The sequence below is a fragment of the Alosa pseudoharengus genome, unplaced genomic scaffold (genome assembly GCF_046254945.1).
Source record: "Alosa pseudoharengus isolate Yale_2024_CS ecotype anadromous, Long Island Sound unplaced genomic scaffold, YU_APseudo_1.1 YU_APseudo_1.1_scf_11, whole genome shotgun sequence".
In the NCBI taxonomy this organism is placed as follows: domain Eukaryota; kingdom Metazoa; phylum Chordata; class Actinopteri; order Clupeiformes; family Clupeidae; genus Alosa; species Alosa pseudoharengus.
The window spans coordinates 9,569,396-9,594,414 of NW_027468576.1; the positions used below are offsets into that span (position 1 = coordinate 9,569,396).

Genomic DNA, 25,019 nt, shown 5'->3' on the forward strand with positions numbered 1-25,019 from the left:
CTCTCTTCACACACACACACACACACACACACACACACACACACACACACACACACATGCATTCAGCCTACACAATCAATAGCAGACGCTGGCCTGGAGATGACTGGTGTCTGTCCGCAGCCTCTCATTAGTTCTCTGTTAGGGTGGAAAATGAGGAGCTATCGATTGAGGGTCTTTATGGGCCTTTTCATTACACTTTCAGTATGCCCACAGGTGGTGGATGGGATGCGGGATCCAAGCGTGGAGAGATACTTTCATTATTATTAAATAATTTTGACTCATTAGGGTGCAGTATTATTTGCTATCCAGCTGGATCAGGCGTGGACTAGTCTTGGCACATGGCAGGCAGGAAAAGAAAAAGCAGTGCTGATGGCTTAGCTGATGACATTTACCAGGCCTGCTTTTCACATCTGTACAGCACAATGGATATACCATATACTACATAGAGATGTTTAAATTACTATACAGTACAGTATATTAGTGCCTATATGTAAAGTACATTGGACTCTGAAAAAAATATAGATATCTTTCATGGTGAAATTCAAATAGTGTAACAGCACTACAATTACTGAACCTGAATCTGAATACTGACAATCTACTTTGGGCATTGATGCCAATCTTTACCACACATAGCTGATCTCTCTATGAATAGAACACAATGGTACACTTTCCATCTACCAGGTGCCTACTGGGAGGAAAGTACAGGCCTTGTTGTCGCTGGTCTCAATAAAGCGTGGTAATTGGCCGATCAATGTAACAGGGATCAGGGAGATAGCTTCTTTTAGCCTGACGCTAATGACCATGCTGCGCTCTCTCTCGCTGTCGGAATGCAACGGAGGAGGCAGATGGGCCGAGTGCTTCTCGGAGGCGCCGTCGTGCTCAAGGTCTGTAATTTACCCCATGTGGGCACAGCTGTGGTAGCAGAGGCCAGGCCTGCGTGCCTGCACCACGCCCGCGTTCGCGTCCGCTCACCACACCCTGTGCCTCCCTCCCCCAACACACACTCTGCGCCTCCCCTCAGGATCAGAGCGCATTCAGGGGGCCATGGCCTGGGATGGCATCCGCTCAGGTTGGAGTGTGTCAGGGGTGTGTGGGATGGTGGGGATCATGAGTGTCTGCTGGGCCATAATCCTCAGAGTCGCGTCTATGGGACTGGCTCACGGAAAATGAGCGTGGCGGTTGAGAAGGATAGGGGTGGGAGTCGGGGAGGAGGCGGGGGCGTGGGGGGGGGGGTCGAAATGGAAAAGAGGCGGATCAAGTGGAGAGAAATTCTGCATTGACACTTGTTTTTGCAGCCTGCTCACCAGTCATCCATAATTCATGATCATAAAGCAATTCCTCAGAGCTCTCTCTCTAATGGGCTTCCTCCCTGCTGCACAGAGGGAGACAGAGCAGAGGAGAGAGGGGAGAGATAGAGAGATAGAGAGAGATGGAGAAGAGAGAGGGGGTGAAAAAGAGGGAGTGGGACAGAAAGAATCCCTCTCTCTGAGGGAATAAGGAAGAGATATGGCAAAACAAAGAGTGTACTGTAATGTAAGCATGAAGAGAGAGAGTGTGAGAGAGAGAGAGAGAGAGAGAGAGAGAGAGAGAAATAGATGGGTAGGCAGGAGACGAGAAATTATAGTCCTCTTATATCTGCTCAGACCAAAATAAAAATACATTTCTACTACAATTTTCTAGGGGACACTGCTAATCAGACAATCTGACCACAGGAGTCAGAGGGTTCAGACACATCCTGGGGAGAGCACCCGTGGACAGTAAAAGAAGTGGACAGAGCCACTCTGCCACTCACTCAGTGTTATGTTACTCTGGAAAATAGCAATAGTCATATGAAGCTAACGCCAGGTGGTCATCTATTAGCTTCAGACCCTCCCGTAGGTGGTGCACTTTCTGAACATTCGCCTACTCCCCTTTACGAGCACTGGGGGCTCATCCCATCCCATCATGCCCCTCTCTTCCTGTTCCCAGGAGACGGATGCTCTGATGGGGAGAGAGCGGTCCAGCTGCTGCCACTGGCTGATGGGGGATCTAACTCCTGCTCGATCGTCAACGCAGTGGGCCTTTCAGAGAGCCCATCTCCTCCAAACACACACACACACACACACACACACACACACACTAAACCTCCCACGCTTATTCTATCTCAGCAGCAACATACACATGCAACCTTGCCCACTCTATCCCAGAAAATACACACACACTTTCTTTCTCTCTCTCTCTCTCTCTCTCTCTCTCTCTCTCGCACACACACACACACACACACACACCTCCCACAACTATTCTATCTTAGCAGCTTTATAGTGCAACATGTATCAGTATGGGGATAGTATGGGGAGAGCATGAGAGCAATGAGTAACGGTCAGATGTCCCACTGTACGCGTGCAAACACACATGCAATTACACACACCCAGGAGCTGGAACTGCTTCTTGACACAATGCAAATATTCCCACAAGAAGTCATCTTCTTATATGCCTCCTCGCACATTTATAGCAACAGTAAATATTACCTTTGCACACCTCCACGCCTGCAGCATGCTGCCCGGCTCTGGACGCGGCTAAAAGGCAAAAGAATATCAGCTCTCTTTTGTCTCTCCTCAAGACTCCTGGTATTCACGTCTCCAATGCCGCTAACCACAGCTTTTCACCAGTCTCTCTAACCCCAGTGTAGAGTGCTATGTCAATAGTACTTAGAGTGAGCATTTGCACTGCTTAGGCTAATTTCAGAAGCCTGGCAGGCAAATCCTGGCTACAAATTGAGAGCCTTCTTCCAAAGTGTGGGAAAGTTCGGAAAGTAAACCACCAAAACCTTTGTAAGTTCATAGGTGCAACCTTCATAGGTTCAAAGGTTTTCCTTTATCTATCTCAGAGTGCCTGGCTAGGAGGGGGTGTCAAAGGTTAGTAAACGGCTGTGTGTTCAACAATGAAACATCTTTCCTCGTTCATCCAAATAGTATTAGTATGGATCAGTAGGTTATGATATCCTGTAAAGTTCATTGTAACAAGACAGCCATACAAGAAAAGCACTTGTAATGGGAGATGTGAAGTATTGATATTTTCTAAAGCCTGCATTGCTACAGTAATGGGGCAGATATTTGATGGTTTATCAAATTCACCTGTTGTCATGGTGAATCAAATGAGAGGCAAACGCCACTCCAATGACCAGTTCATCTATCCAAATGACAAAGGGAAAAGGTGGGTTTTGTGGACAGGAGAGTAATGGGTTTCTTTAAGATGCACTTTTCTTGGAAGGTATAAGAATACCTAAACAAAATATAAAACCCTTCAAGGAAATACTAACTTTAGTTCCATTCAGCCATTGATTTCTGCCGCTCCTGTGCCTCTTTCCTTCCTCTTCCTCTGTTCATGTTATGCTTTTTCCACATTGTGAGTTTCTTTGACACTGTTTGTGTGTGTGTGTGTGTGTGTGTGTGTGTGTGTGTGGTGTGTGTGTGTGTGTGTGTGTGTGGTGTGTGGTGTGTGGTGTGTGTGTGTGTGTGTGTGTGCGCATGTCTACTTCCTCTCTCCCTTTATAACCTCATTTAGCTCCTCTGCTTGACACACTTCTCCGCCGCCTCGCCACTGAGCCCAGAGCTCTCTAGGCCAGCCTGGTTGCCGTAGTAAATGAGACCTGGTTCTGATGGGTTCTGAGTCCGTGGGGAATAAAATGGAACCTGGGCATCTGGCTGTGTGGCGGTGGCTGTGCCCGAAAGCGGCACAAAAATAGAGGACCCGTTTACAGCCCCCACCCCGTTTCTAATAAGGGAGAAGGCCCCTTAGGAGAGAACAGGTCTACTGTGGTTGAATGCAAAATAACTAATACGTTTTTAAAGGCACACTATGCAGGTTTTTTAGCTTAATATGCACGTTTTTAAGCTTAATTTACCTACATTTAACAGCTTCAGAGTCATTGGGATGGTTATATGACTTTTATAACTTGGGATGATATATATGATTTTCGGGTTGAGTGGTGGCCGTCTCGCTTCCCCCTAGCGCCTGTGGGCGGAAAAAACACCCTTGCAACTGTGGCCGACGGCCTCGGTGTCAGGAATTATAACGAGTGTAACGAATTGCTTTACTGCATTCAAATACACATACACGCCAGGCACCGGCTAGAAAAAGGTAGCGAAGGAGTTTCTCAGACATTCGTCATGACAGAGCCAGCGAAAAAGAAGCAAAAACCGAGAAAACAGTAAGGAAATTGCCAATACTACATAGTTTACCTTTAAAAGGAGGTTTTCCCAAAGGAAAGGGGGAGTACAGTACACTGAGTGATAACACATTCAGCTGTGCAATCCAGATTTTGCTACAAAGAAATCCATGGTGTGCTGTGGAGTATGCCTGGAAGTGACTGTGTGTCATAACATATCAAAACAGACAGACAGTGTGTCTTTGTTTTTTAAACCATCTGGGAAGGTATATTTTTGGTATAACTGCTACAGTGAGACAACACTGGCTTCAAGGGGCTTCAGAGTTGCCAGAAAGACAGCATGTTTTGTCTGGACATCACCAAGCTAGACATCACCAAGACTTCCACACCAACTTCCACTCGGGCTTTCCTAGGTGAGGACTGGGTTTCTTACACTCTCCTATGTGGCTCAATGGGCACATTTTCCCTCCAACAGGTGAGGTTCTTTGACAAAAATAAAATCCAAAAATCAATCCAAGCAGACACTCCCCGGCTTGCACAAACTGCCCGTGAAAGGATTTTAGACATCAGTAAGCTGGAGTCTTACTCATCATGTACACTTTTATTTACACTCCGGGTGTGCAAGGCTGACGCTTATGGCTTACTTACATTCTGAATAACACTACATGCATATGAAGAGGCACATATGTTCGCTTCATTGTCCTAACATCTCAATACCAGTGAGCAATTCACAGCCCACATTAGAGGTCATGTGTTGTGGTGACAGCGCAGAGCGGAGAGTGGAGAATGAGCGGTCTCCGCCCGTAGCCTGCGTATAAGCTCCAGGAAAAAAAAGAGACGATGACAGCCGACTCAGTGTACTCAGCCCCGTCACGGAGGGTTTGTCTCGTCAGATCAAATTCAACTTCCTCGGGTCAAATCCCTCCATGGGTCTCTCTTAAAAAAATCCAATTCTCACATCATAGCCTTTGGTAGCAAAACACATCAAGCTTACAAGGAGATGTAGGATAAGGCCCTAAGGCACGGCTGATATCCACAAATACGAGGCTGGCAACAACAGGATGTGACAATGGTCCAATGAATGCAAAAGTCCAATGAAGTCCAAAGAATGCACAAGACTTACATCTAATGTTGGAAGTCCACGAAGTCATGAAAGGACAGGATATGTAAAGTATTCATCAAATGAATCATATGCCATAAAGTGCAAACAGGAGGAGTGACACAGAAGTTAAGTAATCTGATCAGACAAAAAATAACAACTAAGGAGAGAAGAAAAGAGGACAGTCACTATTACTCATAGACGCCTGCATGATTAAGGTTTCCATCTATCTACATCTAACTAGGCCATGTAGTAGAGGGCTTCACTTTACACACACACACACAAACAGACACACAAACACACACACTCACACACACCGTCTTACTTATCACTGTGTGTCACTTGTCGGGGTTCTAAGCTTAACATTGGGACCGAGGCCTGTCAGAATTAGATAACCCTGACTAAGCCTCATGCAGCCAACGTTCTGGATTTACTCTCCATCGCAGGCAGACAAACAAGCTCACTGAGGCGGCCCTCTCGTACTCCTGCCAGCACCCCCTCTGTCACCGATGCCCTTTCCTGGCCAGGAAAGGTAATTACACACATGACAACGGTGACAACTTTGTGCTGGAAAAGAGAGATGTCTCACGCTGTCATGACTTCCCAACGTGGCTCTAACAAGGGTCTCTCCCTCTCAGGCCCCCGGAAATCATTCTCGGCAGGGGGAAATCAATCATTAGTGACTGCAACAAAAATACTGTGCTTGACTATTGATTATGAAGCAATGTAATGACTTATTACAGACTTACTCAAAGGGAAGTGGGACTGATAATGAATGATGCAATGACATAATTGCATTTTGACACCATGCCTATTTTTTCACAATTATACAATATACAGAATCAACAACACACATATCAACACACAGTGCTAAAAAAAACTTGTTGGGGCTCTGGTCACTCATATCCATTAATGAAAAGTGGAGTGGCCTGAGAAGCTCAGGAGAGCAACAGCAACAGCTGATGCCCCCGTGATTGCTGTCACTTTTTGTTACCCTGAGACCCGGCTCTTCACACGCTGGGTACCGGGAAGCCAGAATGTGATGAGACAAGAGGAGGGAAAACAAAGGCAAACATGAGGACGCCGTTGTGTTTAGGTCACTCAACACAGGCGTTAAGGTCAGAGTGAGTGGATAATAGCCGATGCCATAGGTGCAATTTTAAGAACCTCATTTCAGAGAACTGGGTGAAAAAACAAAAACAAACCATAAGAACAAACAAAAACAAAATATGAAATATGCTTATGATGAGAAATTAAGAAAAGGGGTCCAGGTGATGACTATAATCATAATTATTTTGGTTCAGCCAGCCACTACAACATTTCTCACACAGATTTTTGCAAGAGTGCATTAAGGGTCATTTAAAAAGAGGAGTGCTGATGTTAGGGGAGTGCATTATATCTCAAAGCCCCCGTGGAGAATTGCTTGCCTTGCATTAATATGAGGTAAAAGCACTTGTGCCAATTATTATTACATAGATCTCGGTTCTAACCCTTACATTAGAAATTGATGACTTTATCGAAAATGGCAAAAATTGAAGCTGCTCTGAACCCTCCAAACTAAGTCATAATAAATACCCACAAACTAGGGCTAGGGGGGGGGGGGGGGCGGAATAACATGGGTTTTTAGCCTATATAGTGCATGCAACGTGCGCTCTCCTTTGAGTCTGCTGAGGTTGTATGCTACCTTTGCTCCAGCCAAATAGTTTAGGCTTTAGGCTACAGTATGCGATGTGTACCATGTGGGCTTCCCCGAGAGATCTAGAGCATACTTGTGACATATAACCACTGTGTTCATACAAATGGTTCATGTCCAACTGCCTAAGCTGAAGACCCCACCATACCCATCCGTCACAGTCCGAACTGTCGTGACATTGCTCGTAGTGCTCGAATTTGCGATCAGAGTCACACAGTCGACTCTACAACTAAGCACACTATTCACACACAATTACTGTCTAGTCTAATGCAATTTGCTTGCGCAACATTTCCTTTCAGATGTAGAGTAGGTGTGGGAATATCACGTGAATACAAGTACAGCTATTTTACAGCAGCACTGTTGCTACAGCAACCCCTGTGCCGAGCTAATGACTACACGTACTTTGTAGGCTACAGTATTGCAGCGACAGAGAATGCGCTACATCGATTGACACGAATGCACACTAAACGTAGCTTGTTAAGTCTAAGCAAATTGAAATGCTTAAAATTCGACGCAGCTGCCATGCGTTTTCTGTATTCAATTACTTTGGCGAAGAATATTGAAGAGTAAGCTTGTTTTGGAAAGAGAAACGCTTAAACGAAGGCTACTAAAAGTTCATAGTTAAGACAAACCACATAAAACCATTTCGTATTCCCCATTGATCGAACAGTTCTAAATGGAACGTAAGTGTAATATAAAAGCCATTGCAAGAGCCATAAAATCATGGATTACAGTGAGGTTACAGCGATTTTCTCAGGGTATTACCTGGATGTAGATGGGCTTTCTCAGGCAGATCCATGGCAACAGACCCCTTGCCATGGTTGGTATACCACATCTCACAATACGAGCCTACAGAAGGAAAAAAATCGCTATGAATTTAAAGGGCTACATTAGGTGCTACTTGCCATTAGAGTTCTCACTGAGTAGTGATGATCTCACCGAGCCAATATCCTCCTTCTCGTCATGAAAAGGTCTTCTCTGAGGGTCTGCTTGGATGGATGCTGCAAAGCAGTTATCACCCGTTCTCAACTGATTTCAAAGTGCTGCACCTCTTGCACAACACCACTAGATGAAGCTGTGCTGTGCGGTGGGAAAGGGCATGAGCGTGTGCCATGGGTAATTGAGAATGTGAACATGTGAACATCGTGTGCACTTTGCCTGGAAGATAGATTCTATTTAAAGCGTGTCTGTTATGAAAACTAAATGCCTAGAAATAAGTAGGATGACTTAATCAATTTCTGTCCTTTTTTGTTAAATAATGAAATGAAAACATGCAAGGGGGCCCCATCGAGTTTTAAAATAGCCTATGGCCAGGCTACAACTTTGGCTAATACAGTATGTTCAACATGCTCTTAGTTTATTAAGCATTTATTTCTTATGCTTAACCTGTATACTATAGTATTTATTTATTTTCATTAGGCTATTGATTGGATTGACATTGTTTTTTATTATTGCTGTTGTCCTTGGTATAGTCTCCCGGCCCACCTTCTATACATATTAAGTAAGGGATAATGCCCGAAGAGGTGTCCATTATCAGAAATAAATGGACGACGCGGAGGCGTGAACCGTCCGGTATAACCAAAATGAAGCGTGTTACAAAGTAGCCTTTCATTTCCATCCTATCAACAAAGGTTCGGTAATGACGTCAGTTTAAAAACAGTTAGCTGTGTTAACCGGTACTGCTAAACAGTAATGCATAATATCATTATGAAATATCAAACCAATGCCAACGTCAGTCCGTAATTAGTCTTATCTTGACTTTAAGTAATAGAATAACAGTCAAAGAATGTACACATTCAAAGTTGTTAAAATATAGAGTGAGTACTACTTTCTTTTCCTTTTGAAGTGTTCTGCTAACTTTACCACAAATGTATCTAGAATCTATGCTATGCTAATGGACGTCACCCCACTGTCTAATGTCTGACAGAGGTTAGCAACAGACAACTTGAGAAAATTCAGCCCATATCGTCATATACAACTGAGTCACAGGAAATGTTCAGTAAATACAACATTTGGTTTAAATATCGCCTTGTTCTTAATTAATTTTTTTTTAAAAGTACACACTTTTCATTTTAGCATTAGTTTTAATGCTAACTACTTCAAAGGCTGACCTAGCTTAGGTTAGTCATTAGCAGTTGCTTGCTAGGAATGCAAACATTTGATTTATATCATCCACCTGGAATTAAAAGGAAGTCTACGAGGCGATTATGGTATCATCCAAAAACCATTGATGAACAAATTAATGTTAGTGTAATCAGTTTCATATTGTTAGTTATTTAAACAAAATCAAACAAAGCTAACATGATTTTAATTTATGATGCACTTACGCTTCTTAATTTGAATATTCATTTTGTCACCGAAGAAGGTAGGCCTACTCTCCCTTCCCAGAAATAATGCAAGCTAACTGCATCCCAAGTAGCCCTGAAATGGGAACACCACGGAGGGCCTGCAGCAGTCTGACTGAAATCGGCTCAAAGGTAGCAGAGCCTACATCATCACGTTCACATGCAGCCACTGATAACTTATGCCATTACCTATTAATAAAAGGCCTTTCTATGAGATGGTAAAACAATTCAAGTGTTGGCATGTTAATGAGTGTTAAGACTCAATTGACAAGCCAAAAGGCTTCAACCTATACACCAACTAAATTGATTCTTGCGACAGCTTGAAAGTTGTCAAATTCTTCACAGTGCAAGCACTGGATATGGTGCAGCAAGACAGAACTAGTTCATGGTGGGGATTCCTTTTCAGGTGTTGACTGGGCGATCCTTGTGTGTGCGTGAACTAGAGACGAAAAATGCTCAGCTTCGGAGGAAAGTGAGCTCTGTGGAAGAGGAAAAGGCCAGTTTGCAGCTGGAGAATAAACATCTGATCAACGAGATGGAGGCCATACAGCTTGAGCTGGCCAGCTACAAAACCAAAGTATAGAGTTCCCCTCTATAATCTGACAGTATTAAATGTTTTACTATTATTTAATAGCAGTTCTTACTTGTTGTACTTTATTGTAGTTTCATCTTTTTTGATTTTGTGAATTGTGAAGTACAGTGAAATAAAAAAAAAAACAGAATAATGTACAATAAATTGAAATTCTACATTTTTTTAATTAACATATCTTACTGAGCTCAGGCCTAATAAATCTGTGCTGAGCATTCACTGGATTGATTTTACATCAATGTGCTAAATGTCTCTGTTTAAAACTTTTATTTGATTAACTTTAATTTTGTTGAGTGAATGATTGATTTTCTTAATGGCAGGTGAGTGTGCTGGGCTCTGCGATGGAGACCAAATCATCCAGTGCCTCTCTGATGAAAGAACAAATAGAGGCCATGGAAAATGAAATAGAGTCCCATAGGTCTGAACTCAGGTATGTGGCTCTGTATCCTGTAGCTCCAGTTGAAAACTCAATCTACCCATCTCACCAATTAAAAAGCCATCTTGATATCTATCCCGTCTGGGATTGGATCAGCCCTGTCTATACTGCACCCCTGTCTTACCCCTTGTTTTTGATTTAGAAGCGCTCAGTGCTGCACCTTCTACCACTTCTGTTTTCACAGAGATTGGGAGAAAAAACATGAAGAAGTTCAAGAGATTTTGGTCACAAAGAACAGGCTAGTGGAGGATCTCACAGAAGACCTCAGAGCCTTGAAGGCACAACTGGAAGTTCAATTCAGTCGAAGCCAAAGGTAGTACAAACACTACATGTGTAGGAGAGCAGATTCACCTGATCTTATTTCCTTTGTGTTACTTTGTGTTTTTTATTTACCAAAGAATTGAGCAGCAGAGAAACGAAGCCCTCAGTAATGCAGAGAAGCAGGCACAGGCTCTCCAAACATACAAGGCAGACATGACCCAGAAGCTCAATAAAGTAAGAAATCCTTCTCACCAAATAGAATCCTTTTCTAGAATAATGTACTGGATGTGTCCTGAATGCGTTAGAATTGATGCTTGCTAACACTTCCTGTGACAAATGGTTTGACAACCTGTTCATTTTAATTTTTCAATTACTCTGAGTGTGATGGCACAAAGTATTACAGAACTAATGTATAATGATATATAATATAGAAATAATTGTGTGATATAGTCTACAGTCTGAGAAACAAGGGGGGTGTTGCATCACTCTTCTCTGCAGTCAAGGCCTGACACTGACTGAAATAGCTTCAGGCTACTCCTTGCTGTTGTTTCAGGCCTGTGCACATGCCATTATCTTGGGAAAGCAACATTTTGCTCTTCCAAGATCTCAAATGAATTATGCCATTATCTTGTCCAAACAATATTTTGTTGTTTTTGAGTCTTAAAATATTGTGTCATTATCAAAAAACAAAAAAAATCAAACAAAAAAACAACAACATTTGTTATGTTGTGATAGTGGCCTGAATAATTCAATTCAATTTCTTAGAAAAGTAGATAAAACTTAACACATTTTCCACCAAAATAGAACATGTTGGAACCAAAACTTTTTAAAGCCTCATTAATTGATTTGTTTCTTAAAATTTCTTTGTAGTTGTCAGAGAATGACGCCCTTCTGAAACACAGCCTCATTCAGTGCGACAGGGAGAAGACGGAGGTGGAGAAGAAGAACTCCCTGCTGGAAAGGGAGAAAGCAGAGATGCACAAGCTCATTAGGTTAGAGAGGAATGTGATCTACTACACTATGTTAGCTGGCAAAGGTTTCTCACATAAACTTTCAGTAATAATACATTGTCTAGTAGTACTCCTTTAGAGAAAGTGGAATAGAGCATCATGTCCAATGTTCCAATGTGTGGTTTAATGTTCTGCATTATGCCCAGTATTCCAATATGTGGTTTAATGTTCTGCATTTCTCTCTAGTTGGTCAGTTTGACACTAAAAGTAAGATTCTATGTAATGACTATGATATCTGTACTGTCCCTGTGTATATCTGTGTGTGACTACGTATTTAGAGATAAGCGGGAATATTATGACTTTGTAGTGTTTCACTGTTCTGCATGGCTGTGTCAGTAGCTATCTGCTCCGGATTGCTAGGTTGCCACTAATCAGAGTCTGATTCAATGTAGTCCACGTGAGATGGGATGACCAGCACCATGTCCCATCAGCCTGGAAGGATACTTAAACCCTAACTATTTCCTTGTCTAGTTAGAGCAGCTGATGGATCTTTAGGTGAAGTCTCTCCCTTGATGCGCATCATTGTAAATAAAACTCTGACTGGGTCTCTATTCATCTGTGGCATCAAAATGACCATCATCCTTGACGGGGAAGCAGAGATGCACTAAATCATTAGGGCAGAGAGGAATCTTATCTATGGAAAGACTTCTTACATTAGCGTTAGTATTAATATCGTGTCCAGCAGTAAAGTTCTTGTTAGACATAAAATAAACCTGTAATGAGTGAATACTGCACTACATTCTGAAGTACTTCTGAAGAATAGACTTGCAGTCTACTATGTTAATGATCAGCACCACTCACCTTATAAAGTAGATTTGATAGAGTACGGTAAGTGAGATTTGAGGACCAAGGTTCCCAAGCTCACAGTCAAGAGAATTAAATTCTGGTTGAAGGTACAGTATACTGGATACCTGTTCTCAAGTGATGATATTTAGCACTTCATGAAACACAAACAGTGGAGAGAGGGTGTTTTGTATTTTTTCCCTCTAATGGCACCCTGCAGTGAGTAAGGCGCCATGTTGGTTCCTCGTCTCTTTCAGTCAGCTGAAAGAAGCCGCCGAGGCAGCGGAGGTCCTGAAGTCCGAGTGTGACTCCCTGCGCTCACAGCTGGATGAGGCTACGCGGCGGAGCCGCGACACGGAGCACCGTCTGGCAGTGAAGGAGGCGGAGGTGCGGGAGACGGAGGCCTTGAGGAGGGAGAATGCCGACCTGCGCCTCCTCACCACCTCCCTAGAGCAACACCTGGGGCAGAGCCAGAAGGAGGCCCAGCAGAGCCTCACCCAGCTGACCAGCCTGGAGGCCATCCTCGGCTTGCTGCATCTGCGCGAGGTAGGAATGAGATGGAACCACAGGTAATAGATAGAGATGGTTCTAAGAAGAATCTTTGTATAGAGTGATTACGGTAGATTAGATTAGATTCAACTTTATTATCATTGTGCAGAGTACAAGTACAAAGACAACAAAAAGCAGAGATGAGATGCGAGGCAGCTTCCCTGGCAAATTGGCTGGGCAATCACATGAGTATTTGGATGATTGTCACAAATTTATTTCAACTTTATTCAAGACACAAAGGTCCATAGAGACAACACAGTACAAATTTATAAATATAAAACAATAGAATTGAAGTGTGTTGCTCCAAAAGGCCCAGCCCAGGTAACATTGCCCTGCATCTGAAAGCTCCTCAGGTGACTCTCTGAACCACTTAACCTTCTCGTAATCACTCCCTTTTACTCTGAAAATAGATCTTCCTTCTGTCTGTAGATCTTCCTTTTCATGCCCCTTTTATACTAAAAAGTCAACGCTGTATTTCTCGAAAGTGTCATTCAGCAACCACCATCATTACTGTATTCAAAAAACTGGTCTCTCTGTCACTAAATATTAATAGTTGTTCAACAACTCTTTAAGGAAACGCAACCCTGGTTGTGCCCTTTTTACACAAAATTTTTTTCAGTGCTGATTGCTTAACACTGCGCTGGTCTGACCCTATAGTCAAACCTTTTATAACCAGTTCATAAATACATCATAAAAGTATCTTACTTCAAAAGCAAACAAAGCAAAACAAGACAAGGCTACCTATGTACTCCTTGTGCTTGTGTTTGTGTTCGCCATGGCTTTTATCGCCTGTCTTTGGCAGCATCTCTCAGAAAGTCATCCTTTTGGCAGCGTTTGCCTGGAGCGGGGACAAAGTGCCAGTGTTTTTATTTCTGGCTTTATTTATTTATTTCCACACTTCTGCGTTAAACTTGGTTAGTGGAACACTCTCTCTCTTTCTCTATCTCTCTCTCTTTCTCGCTCTCTCTGTTTCTATCTCTCTGCATGGCGTCGTGGACTGATGAATTATGGTACACTGTTTCACAACCCCTATGAAGTGTCACAGGCTTTATGGAGGTTTAATAGCCTGCAGAGCTAATGGGCTGTGCACTCTCTCTTTCTCTCTTCGCCTCTCTCTGTCTTTCTCTTTCTCTCCTCTGTTGCAGAGTGGAGGAGTGGCACTCTGTGTAAGTCCCTGTCTGTTGTCCCCTGTGTCAGCAGATGACATCCCCAAGCTCCAACCAGGTAGTAATGCCGTGTTTAATTTTTCATGCACCATCAACACTCTCGATCTGTTTTTTTTTCATCTTGTCTCTCTCTCCAGCTCTCTCTCTCTCTCTCATCACCTTCTCTCCTCCTCCTCTCTTTCTGTCTTGTCTGTCATCTCCTTTCCTGTCCCCACTTGTCCCCCTGTGTCACTTTACCCCCCCCCCCCCCCCCACACACACCCCTCCTCCCTCCTTACACCACTACTGAGGCGGTTACTGCTGGTGTATTTAAGAAGTCGCTATGAGGGTTTGCACTGGGTCGGGCATCACTACACGTTATGCCCATTAAATGATTTATGTATTTCATCTTTAATCTGAGTGGCGTCACCATGCTATGTGCTGTATTATGTATTATGTGCCTCTGAGCAGCCGCCAGTCATACATACCACAACAGCCTGTTAGGATGGCTTCAGCAGCTCTGCTACCAGCCTTTCTTTTTCAGGATTGATGTGTGTGTGTGTGAGTGTGTGTGTGAGTGTGTGTGTGTGTGTACGTTCATTTGGTCAGAGACCATTGAACATCTGTTTTTGTGTGTGTATGATTGTGCATTTGTGTATGTACTGTATGTGTGCATGTTTTTTTGTCTGTATGCACGTGTGTGTGTGTGTGTGTGTGTGTGTGTTCATGTGTGTGTATATGTGCCTGTACGTACCCTGTGTGCGTGTCCAGGCGAGCAGTACCAGAGGCTGCTGCCGGTGCTGCGTATGTTGGAGCAGGAGCGGGCGCGGCAGACCCAGCTGACCCAGGGCCTGCAGGAGCGTCTGGCTGCGTCCCAGGAGGAGGCGTCCTCCCTGAAGGCCGGCCTGACCCAGAGGGAGCAGCTCCTCCAGCAGCTCCAGAGCCAGCTGCAGCAGAGGCTCTCTGAGCTGGCCCAGCTTGAGAGGGAGGTGAGGGAACGAGGCCCGCTGTGGCAGCCTGCTGCTCGCTCCATCCGCCCAGCCTCCACAGGAGCGCCAGGCCCTGTAGGCTCAGTACACCCATGCTGCTTATTGTAATGATATCAAGGCGCAAGCCACTCACCCATCACTGTTTCTAATTATCACACGCAAGGTGAGGTCTACTCTGCTCTCACGCTGTGCCGTTGTCCTCCTGATGAATCAAGGGTGTTTGCGGGACTTAAAGAATGAATAAAGTCTAAACCTGATGATGCACAAGGCAACGTCTTGAGCAATGTTGGGCAATGTTTTTTTTCTGGAGAACTTGATCAGTAGGCATCCATAAAACACACGGTTATGTGGTTGCCCAGCAACATTGCTCAAGACGTTTCCTCATGTATCGTCACATTTCGTGTAAGTTTTACATGCACATGTCAACCCATTAAAAATGGATGCAAATACACGACTATTCAAATGTAGTTTTTTAGGAAAACTATTTCCATCTTTCAAATCAGGTACAAAATGGATGGAAATTTCGGTTGATACAATGTACTGATTGTAGTGAAGCAGTGTTATGCTTGAAACATCATCAAAGGATCCTCCATTTGCATTTTGCAGTTGGCCTTTGCAATATGGGGCTCTATCTTCCGTCCCGGCGCAATTGACTTTGTATACTCGCGAGTTTGTCTTTCCTATTTTGCAGTCAGCGCATATTGGAATTTTCCCTCCACAGGTACATGCCTGTAAATTAGGGAATTCGATTGCGCCCACGGGGGCGGTTCAGCGAAAAGACGGGGCGTGTTCCGGCGCAAACGTTCACTGTTGATATTTTGAGGTTTCAGAAAACAATTCCGCCACAGACCAGGAACTCCCTGGTCTAAAGTCTGTGGCGAAAATGCAGATGCTATTTTAAGGGCGCATGCATGACCACAGGCCTGCATGAATGAATGCGTTGCACACCAATCTACAGACACCCCCGTGCACAGACGGAAACATTCAAAGCCTTCATAATATTTGTCCATTTCCCGGTTTTGTTCGTGCATTGGTGACCTAAATATTTAGTAGCCTATAAAGTACAACATCTACATGCAATATCTTTACAACAACGCCTAATTACGACCTATTAATCTGGACAACTTTATAGGCTACAGCCCTATAAAGGCTAAAGTTACTTTTAGTTTTGTTCCAATTTACCGTTGTGTAAGGTTTTAAGCACCATAATTTTGCCTACCTTGTTGTAGCCCATCTGAAATAACTCCAAGCTTTGCTATGTTCCCTCCATCCTTTCGTTATTTTCAAAAAACGTTTTATATCCATGATGGCCTTGAAGTCTTGAGTTAGTGAATTAGCTTAAATCAGCTTTTCATGTGCTGTTAACCAGCAACAGATAGTACAAGAAAGCAGCAAGTATGGTTACAATTTCTGTACAATTTCTGTAGTTGCTGCATCCATTCATTGTTATTCTCTCTCCTGCTCAAATAAATGTTGTGCGTGAATTAAGTTGATGATAATGTGTTTACAAACTCTGCTTTACAGAAAATATTGTAAATAGTCTACTGTCACGCAGTTAATGGGATACTGTGCAGAGTTGAAAGTTAGGTCAACTTAAACGAAGCCCTTCCTTGGCCGCCTGTGCTGCGCAACGCACACTTAGCTCCTCTCATGTAGTTCCCATTTCTGTAAACCATACATAATTTCAAAGAAAAATATTACCACTCGAGGGAAATCAGTGTGGTGTCAATGTGAAAAAATAGGCATAAATCTAGCGTACACATTTTCACGAATCACTGATGTGTTGATGACATAAATTAGGAAATGTTAGAGGACTTAAGGAGACGTGATGTTGAACTGCATGCCGATGCCATTTAACCCAAATGCCCCAGCGGCAGCACGGGAGAGAAGAGATTAACTGACGGAAGATATGCATTGTCTATAGAGAGGTAATGTTAGATTACATTGTACATTGCAAATATATCACCATGCATTCATAACCTCGTGATTCAGTGAGAATGATCCCAAAACATCGGAAAGTATGTCTTTGTGACAATTCTGTATTACATTTTGTCAAGATGAAAAATCAATAGCTAACTGTTCCCAACTGAACAGTGATTATAGCGCTGTGAACGCTCCTGGCTGCGCCTGGCAAATACGCCACCATAATAGCAATCAGCTATGGAACCAGCGTGCCTGTTGTTAAAGGGAATGTGAGATGACGCTCTGATTGGTTTATTGCACGTTACGCCCAAACCACACCCATGATTAATGTAGCTACTTCAGACCACCCCATTTTAGATTTGCGTCGGGCGCAACAGTCAATATCCCGCCGGTAAAATAGCATCAGCGCCCAAGATCCGCCCACAAAGTCACTTGCGTTTTGCGCGAAGACACTTCCGTTTCAGACCATTAAAATAGGGCCCATGGTCTTTTCTTTAACATTTCAGGTCAGCATTCCAGAGCCCCATCACTGTTGAAGACCTGACTGGTGTATTAATTGTATTAATAGTTTGTATTATTATTATTTAATAAAAGCACCAGTTGAGGACCTACAAGGCACCTGTTTCTGAAACGGTCTTTGTTCCCCTCAAATCAACAAGTGCTGATGCTCCAGATACTTAAGTAGCCCAAAGAAGGCCAGTTTTTGTGTCCTTTAATAGCACACTAGTTTTTAGCTGCATTCAACATTTTCTAATGCAGAATCAGTCTTTTAAACACAGTGACTTACAATTGGCAAACATAATATGCCACTGAAACATCAGCCAGTTTCAAAACCAGCCATTTTCTGCTGTAATCGTCTTTCACAACTGTATTTAAAGTATATTTCTGATACATTATGTCATTTTCTTTCAACAATGCCATTTCACAGTATTTCTTTTGAATGGCAGTGTATATTATGTAAAATGCATATTCATTGTTCATTGTGCAATGGACTTGGACGAAAGAGTCCATAGACTCGCATATGTGATGCCCCCTGGTGACTCTGTCTTGTACTGCAGCTGAAAAAGAAGAACGCCCGTCTGGCTGCCTCAGAGAAACAGCTGGAGGAGAAGACCTCGGCCATCTCCCACGCTGTAGAGCACAGCTTAGAGCTGGAGCACAGCCTGGTGGTACAACACACACACACACACAAACACAAACACACTCACGCTTATACACACACAGACACCCCACAAGCCCCTTGGGTATTTATTAGCATGGAAGTGCCTGCTATCCTGATGTGTGCATAAACAAACACATATAATGGTTGTGGCAATTGTGGATCCTTAGTGTGCATAAGTGCCATAGTAATTAGCTAATGTAATATTAGTGTTAACCTCAGGATGAAAATTAAATATACTGATTAACATACAGTAACTAACTGATACTGAGTCAGTGTGGATGGGTGATGGAGATAGTGTGGATGCTGCATGCAGCTGTGGACAGAATTTGGACAGAGCTTGGCCTGAGCTGGACTTTATAGCATCTACAAGCAGCTAGTATTAGGAGAACTACCTTTCAGCACATTCAGTTTACCTTCAAACTGTCCCATTCTACATGTACACATGTACTCATTCACCTTGTAAAGTATGAATCATGATGGCTAGGTAGTTTCAGAGGCCTGGTTCGGTATTATGTGTCCCAGGAGAAGTCCAGTAGTGTACAGCTGTTACGCAGCACTCTGGACACGGAGAAGAAGGACTACAAGACAGCCCTGGAGGAGGCCCAGAGGTTACACGCCGACCAGCGCAAGATCCTGGAGGACCAGATCAAAAGGGTAAGCAATGCCCCGTCCCATAAGAGGCAGAGGGGGGACCAAAGTAAAAGGGGACGCACAGAGATAGCTGAGATAACTCTGCACAAAGCATCACTTTGTGCACTTGGAACAACCCCACAAGTGAAATTATGTCCTTTTTTTAGTCCTATTTTTTATTTTTTTGGCAATTTTAGGTCTGTACAATTATGTAACCATAACTATCACCATTCTTTGGGAATGTTGGATGGTATGGGGTACAGCCACAAACCACAGAGTTCCAACAGAAAATGATCCCTTTCAGATTTAATGAGGAGTGAAAAAAAGGCTTCTACAATCATCTGACTGTGATTCGAGATGCGTATAACATAGTTACTAAGGAGTAGGGGTCGGGATGCAAACTCGTTCTCGTGGTTTTCTGTGTGTTGTGTGCTTGCAGCTGCAGCTGTCTGTGGAGCAGAAGGATGCTCAGGTGGCAGAGCTGGAGAGAGAGCTGTCGTCGGCCCAGCAGGACAGGCAGGAGGCCCTGACCAGGACCAGCAAGCTCCAGACCTCCCTCTCCCGCATCAGCCGGGTACATTACATTACATCTCCTCTTGACTCGATTAGGCCAAGATAGCATTAGATCAGATTAGATTAGCCCCCCCCCCATCTCAGATGAACAATGGGATTACATAGCGTCTCGTGACATGCAGCACAAAAGATGAGGATGTACCGACACAAAACCAAAATAAACGACTCCTCATTGGCTGTGACGTTAATGTACTTTATCTTTGAGTTATTGTGTCATGGTATTGCCAGCTGATTCATGGCTTATAGCTTGTGCTATTTTTCAGTTGATCAGTCAATCAGTGCCATTATGTATCGTCACCCACCTAGTAGATCTGTAAAATTATAAAAATGAACAAATTACCACAAAATTTTGCTTTGAATAATTGTGATTTAACAATCAATTGGAGCATTATTTAGCCTCTTGATAGCATGTCAACAGTGGTACTAGTGGATGCAGTAATTTGTCTAGTTTATTCTGATACCATGGATCGCCAGCCTAGTAGTAGAACTGAGCTTCCCACTGCCTCTGAAAGACAATGAGACGCAATCGCGTGGCCTGTGATTTGCTTTTTTTTAATGCATTAATGTTTTCAAATGAATCGATTGATGCATTTATTTTTACAGCACTAGTTCCTATTATATGTTATTGTGCTTTGTGCATCATTGCGAAGCCCCAATAATAAATGTCTTTAATTTCTAAAGGGCTCTGAGCTTAATGTGTGTTATGATGATATGCACTGGTTTGCACAGTAGTCATGCATATTTAGTGCACTGGTTTGCACAGTAGCCATGCATATTTAGTGCACTGGTTTGCACAGTAGCAATGCATATTTAGTGCACTGGTTTGCACAGTAGCAATGCATATTTAGTGCACTGGTTTGCACAGTAGCAATGCATATATGTGCAATGCACTGGTGGTAGATGTGTCCTGAGACATTTAGAGTTGGTGGTGAGATTAAAACATTAACCCATTTACGCCTAAAATGCCTGCTAAAAACGCCTATAGAATCCTATGGCATTCTAGACTAAATAACCTTATTTCCTGAGGGTTTTCTGAAAACATACTAAAAATTGTCAACGTCTACCAAAATTTTATATCTAAGCCTCTGTAGCACCTAGAAACATGAAATAAAAAGCATGCTGCGCTACGCAGCATCCAGCGGGAGGGTCAATGTTGCGCTACGAAGCATCCAGCGGGAGGGTCAATGTTGCATCATGCAGCATCCAGCGCGAATGGGTTAATTCACATATTAGGGTTTTAAGTATTTAATGTATTCAGTATTCATTCATTTCCTTTCTGTGGTTCAGCCCCTATATCTATCTTTGGTATGTTCCCTGGTGTAGAGTCAATATTTATGCTTATGTGAGACTCAGCTCTGTCTGCTCTCTCTCATTCTGTGTGTGTGTATGTGTGTGTGTTTGTGTGTGTGTGTGTGTGTGTGTGTGTGTGTGTGTGTGTGTGTGTGTGTGTGTGTGTGTGTGTGTGTTTTACAGGAATTGGAGGCCAGTAGCCAGTGTGAGCAGGAAGCCCTGAGGAGCCTGGAAGAGCAGGCCGCAGAGTATTACAGCAGGGTCAGTGACCTCTCATACACACACACGTCACATGTCACACCAATTGACCTCCGACCCTTGTCAGGGACACTGACCTCTTACTGCTCACCCATCACACATCATCCATTGGTTTTGTGAATATTGTTATTGCTGTTTTGGGGGAAACACACAAACACAGAAACACAGAAACATTGTCTGGCATCACAAGCACACGACAATTTTTATACCACAAAGAAATTAAAAATCGACAGTTAGAAAAACACAAAGCTCACTGATCCCAGCACTACCGTTTCTGCCCAGGCATCCACAGTTTCTGTTTTTACAATTTGACCTCTGCCAGAGACACTGACCTCAGCTGTCATAGCCAGAGATCCACAGAAATCTTCTAGAAGTGACTCAAGATTCAGGAAATGTGTATGTCACATGTATGATTGTACAAGTACAGCAGCAGTAAAGTGGGGGTTGTGGGGGTTGTGTTCACTCACTACTGCTAAGGGAAGAAAACTATGCTCATAAATCTATGAAATGTGAAGTACTTCATGGTGAAGTCAGTTTCACCTGATTAAATTCACCTAACCGGGAAGTAACAACTTCTGTTTTGATCCTGTTGTGAGATTTCAGATCTGCTTGTTCTTTTTCTCTGGCCTAATCATCTATATGGATCACCATCATGTCTGCTGTCTACTTCCCTTTAGCCACTAACTTGTCCTTGACATATTTCCATGTAAAGCAGAAACTTAAAGCTGAACTTCAGGCTGTGCTGCTGCACTCTCCCACTCATGCTGAAATTGAGCCTGCACACACACACACACAACCAGACAACAGCCCAGTTGGTTTTTCACCAGTGCGTTTGGGTCTTGCAGCTAGCTAGCTGAGTCATCTGACTCAGAGATCTCTCTCTCTGGGAAGCTGAAGTGGGTGTCCACAGGGGATTGCTTTAGCAACGCTGCTCTTTGTGCTACACAGCTAGCCTCAGAAGGCCCGGAAAGCAGAAACTCACTGCTGCCTGTTGTTGCTCAGTGTGCAACCCACAGACATAGAGAGCTGGAGAGGGACTGGCCTTGAACTTGTTGACACCTCACTGCCTCCTCCACCTATAGAACATGCATTGTATACGCTGCATAGTGTATTACACCAGGTAATTCTAAATAAGTTTTGGGGACAGCTAGTAACAAGTACTAGTCCCACATCTATTGCTATTTTTTTAGATGGCTATGGTGATTTCCATACCGAAGCCATGACGTAGCGTTGCCAAGGCAGCATTTTCACTGGATCTAAATCAATCTACCATTAGAAATCACCAGAGCCAGGTAGAGTTGCGACAACTCCATTGACGCTAATGTTCCATTTTTTTTTTCCAACAATGGCAGCTAATGGAAGCCTCAAATAGTTCCCGGAAGTTAATTAATAATTGCAGTGCAGTTACAGCAGTATAGACTGTTTGTAGCCAACATTTCAGACTCAGATTTATATTCCTTTGCCTCATCCGAATAATAATAATAATAACAGTAATAACAGTAATAGCAGTAAAGTAATAGTAGGCTATCAGTAGCCTAATTATAATAATAAACGATTTATGTATCGACTATGACTTTTCTGCTGCTCAGTCTTTTTTCAGTTCCTCATCAAATAAATTAAAAGAGGCTAAAAGCCCAATAAATCTGCCACACGTAATAGCCGAATATAAGAAAACCCTTGCCTATCCCATTTTAATTAGGCAGCACTACACCACCACGAACAAGCTGTCATTAAGTTTTTGAGTTTAGTAGGCCTACAACTTTTATGACGTGATGTTTCTTGGGCATTTAATGTAGCTTCACCATCACGTCAAGTTGTAACGTATGCACAATGCTTATCTAGGCTATGGATTTAAGTGGCTTAAAGGCAGCAAAAGTGGGATATAGTGCAACTGCTTCCCCAAAACAATTCCTCCATAACTGTGTATTTAATCGTTTGATATGTGGATAACTTTCAGTGGACTAAACAAAAGGTAAAGATTTTGTTATCACAAGGCTAGCTGGTTCGTTATATGGCGAAGCATATAGCCAACTTTGTTTGCAGCAGTGAAGCTGAGTTTGTTGTTAACATTGTTGGTAACTGTCAGGGAATTTAACCCCAACAACCACAACACGTAGTAGGACTATGGCTTTGCCCACAAACTCTAGTACCAAGAGGAGAGCCTGCTAATGTAAGGAAGAATTCTTCACACCATCAGTCTCTGACTCTGCAGCCCAAAAGCTGTGTCTTTTATTGTACAGATGCACACAGAAAATAGGAAGCAAGACATAGCGACTTCATTGTGACATACTCTTAACTCACCCACACACACACACACAAACAGGGTGCAGTACCTGTCTGTCTGGGTGCACACTTAAGTATTCTCTGTTCTTAGAACTCAGCACAACAACATTTAACTTGAACTCTCTGTTCTTAGAACTCAGCGCAACAATATTTCTGCTTACACAAATGGTTATACAGCAATACAAATAATAATTTCCTTACAGTAACGTAAACAGGGTTCTCAAGTCTCACGCAATGGGCTTGAGACACACGCAATTCAACAAGTTCTCACGCCCCACCTTGCATTTCTCACGCAGAAATATTACCAGTGGCGCAAAAAGTGGGTATGCGCTATATGCGGCGCATAGGGGCGCATTTGTTTATAAGTCAAAGCGATGGTAAAAAAAAAAAAAAAAAAAAAAAAATCATCAGAAAAAGTTTGAAAATTTGAGGAAATGTCTGTAAAGGGGCTATTTCACACAATTTGAGGGTGCTGAATTCAAATATTTTGTTTACCAAGCTCAATTTTGAGTTTTAAGCTGGCTAATTAGCATAATTAGCATAATTCACATACTTTTTGGTTTTGCCATCAGATATCATAGGAATCGCAAAAAATAAGGCATTAACATACTCTTTATGTATCAGATATTTTGTAGGACAGGACAGGAATTACCCCAATGACCCTCAAGTAGCAAATTAAAATAAGCTAAAATTAACATATAAATTGAAATAATAGCTAAAATTCAGTATGACGTTTAGATTCCTTGATAATAAATTAATAGAATAGTAGATGACTGCTAATTTTTTCTGTAGAAAGTACTTTGTCACTAACTATTATGAACAGTTGTAAGTCGTTACAGAGGATTTACTGTACACTGCATTTTGGTTTTTACTAAAGGTCACTGTGCTTGCCTAGTTAAAACACTCTCTTTCCTATCATTCAAATTCTAGCAATGCAAAAAAAATGGAAGAGTGTGCATGTTTAAGGAGTGCTGAAGAGTGCTGGAGATTGCATTATTTGCAAAAATGTAGACAAGATACCCTTTATAGTGCAACAAAAAGAAACATTCTCCAGTGCATCATTACTGCATATGATGCTGAAAGGGAAGTGGACCTAGGACAAATCCTCAGCTATGAACTGATTAATGTCCCTGTACTGTAGCTATTGCAGATAGCAATGGTTATTTGTGAAGTGGAAATACAGTAAGTCTATCCTCACTCAAGTGCTGTCTAGCAATGTGTAATGTCCAGTAGTGATCACTGCAAAAACTGCTCATTCAGCACTGGTAATAGATGCTCAATATCTAGTTATGTCTTTAGGAATAGGACACCCATCTGTATGCAGGAACGTTTATAAGAAACTTTTGTATTGTTATTTGGTATTTGTTATGTGGTAGCAAATTATGTTAACTATCAAAGAAATAGGAATAGGAATGCACACAGATATTGCAATAGATAATGTAGGCCTATCTGATTAAGACCTGAGTGGTTGAAACGTACTTATTAAATTACACTGGGAGCAAAGAAGACTATCTTCACTTTTTTCCCTTTGCAACTGTCAAAGAAATCCCATAAACACGGGAAGGCCTAGGGTAGCCTACATCAGATGGCCTAAAGATTAGGCTCTTCTGCATAGCATTAAGTGATTTGCTAGCCTACTTTGGCTATTTAAAGGTAATTTAATACACTACACAATATAAATGAGCTATAACAAACAGTAAAGGACTTAATCACACACAAACTACTATTTTACTGACTACAACAATAATAATTATGTAGGAAGTTTGGAAGTTTAAAACCCAGAATTGACCAAAAGTGCACCAAATTCAACACAAATGACTCAAAACACTTGGAGGAGGCCTGCATCCTTTCTTT

The 25,019-nt window shown here is 42.6% G+C and overlaps 1 protein-coding gene across 1 annotated transcript in view; it reads left to right on the plus strand.

The window, feature by feature from the left end:
* The first annotated feature begins 795 nt into the window (after positions 1 to 795).
* Positions 796 to 25,019, plus strand: part of LOC143117493 (uncharacterized) — a 42,431-nt gene continuing 18,207 nt past the window's right edge. Inside the window, exons 1-13 of the mRNA XM_076279241.1 lie at positions 796 to 884; positions 1,022 to 1,194; positions 9,728 to 9,861; positions 10,194 to 10,303; positions 10,708 to 10,804; positions 11,441 to 11,562; positions 12,621 to 12,909; positions 14,058 to 14,136; positions 14,829 to 15,046; positions 18,028 to 18,138; positions 18,654 to 18,785; positions 19,201 to 19,335; positions 20,808 to 20,885. Of these exons, the coding sequence (XP_076135356.1) occupies positions 796 to 884; positions 1,022 to 1,194; positions 9,728 to 9,861; positions 10,194 to 10,303; positions 10,708 to 10,804; positions 11,441 to 11,562; positions 12,621 to 12,909; positions 14,058 to 14,136; positions 14,829 to 15,046; positions 18,028 to 18,138; positions 18,654 to 18,785; positions 19,201 to 19,335; positions 20,808 to 20,885 (1,767 nt within the window). The remainder of the gene's footprint in view (positions 885 to 1,021; positions 1,195 to 9,727; positions 9,862 to 10,193; positions 10,304 to 10,707; positions 10,805 to 11,440; positions 11,563 to 12,620; positions 12,910 to 14,057; positions 14,137 to 14,828; positions 15,047 to 18,027; positions 18,139 to 18,653; positions 18,786 to 19,200; positions 19,336 to 20,807; positions 20,886 to 25,019) is intronic.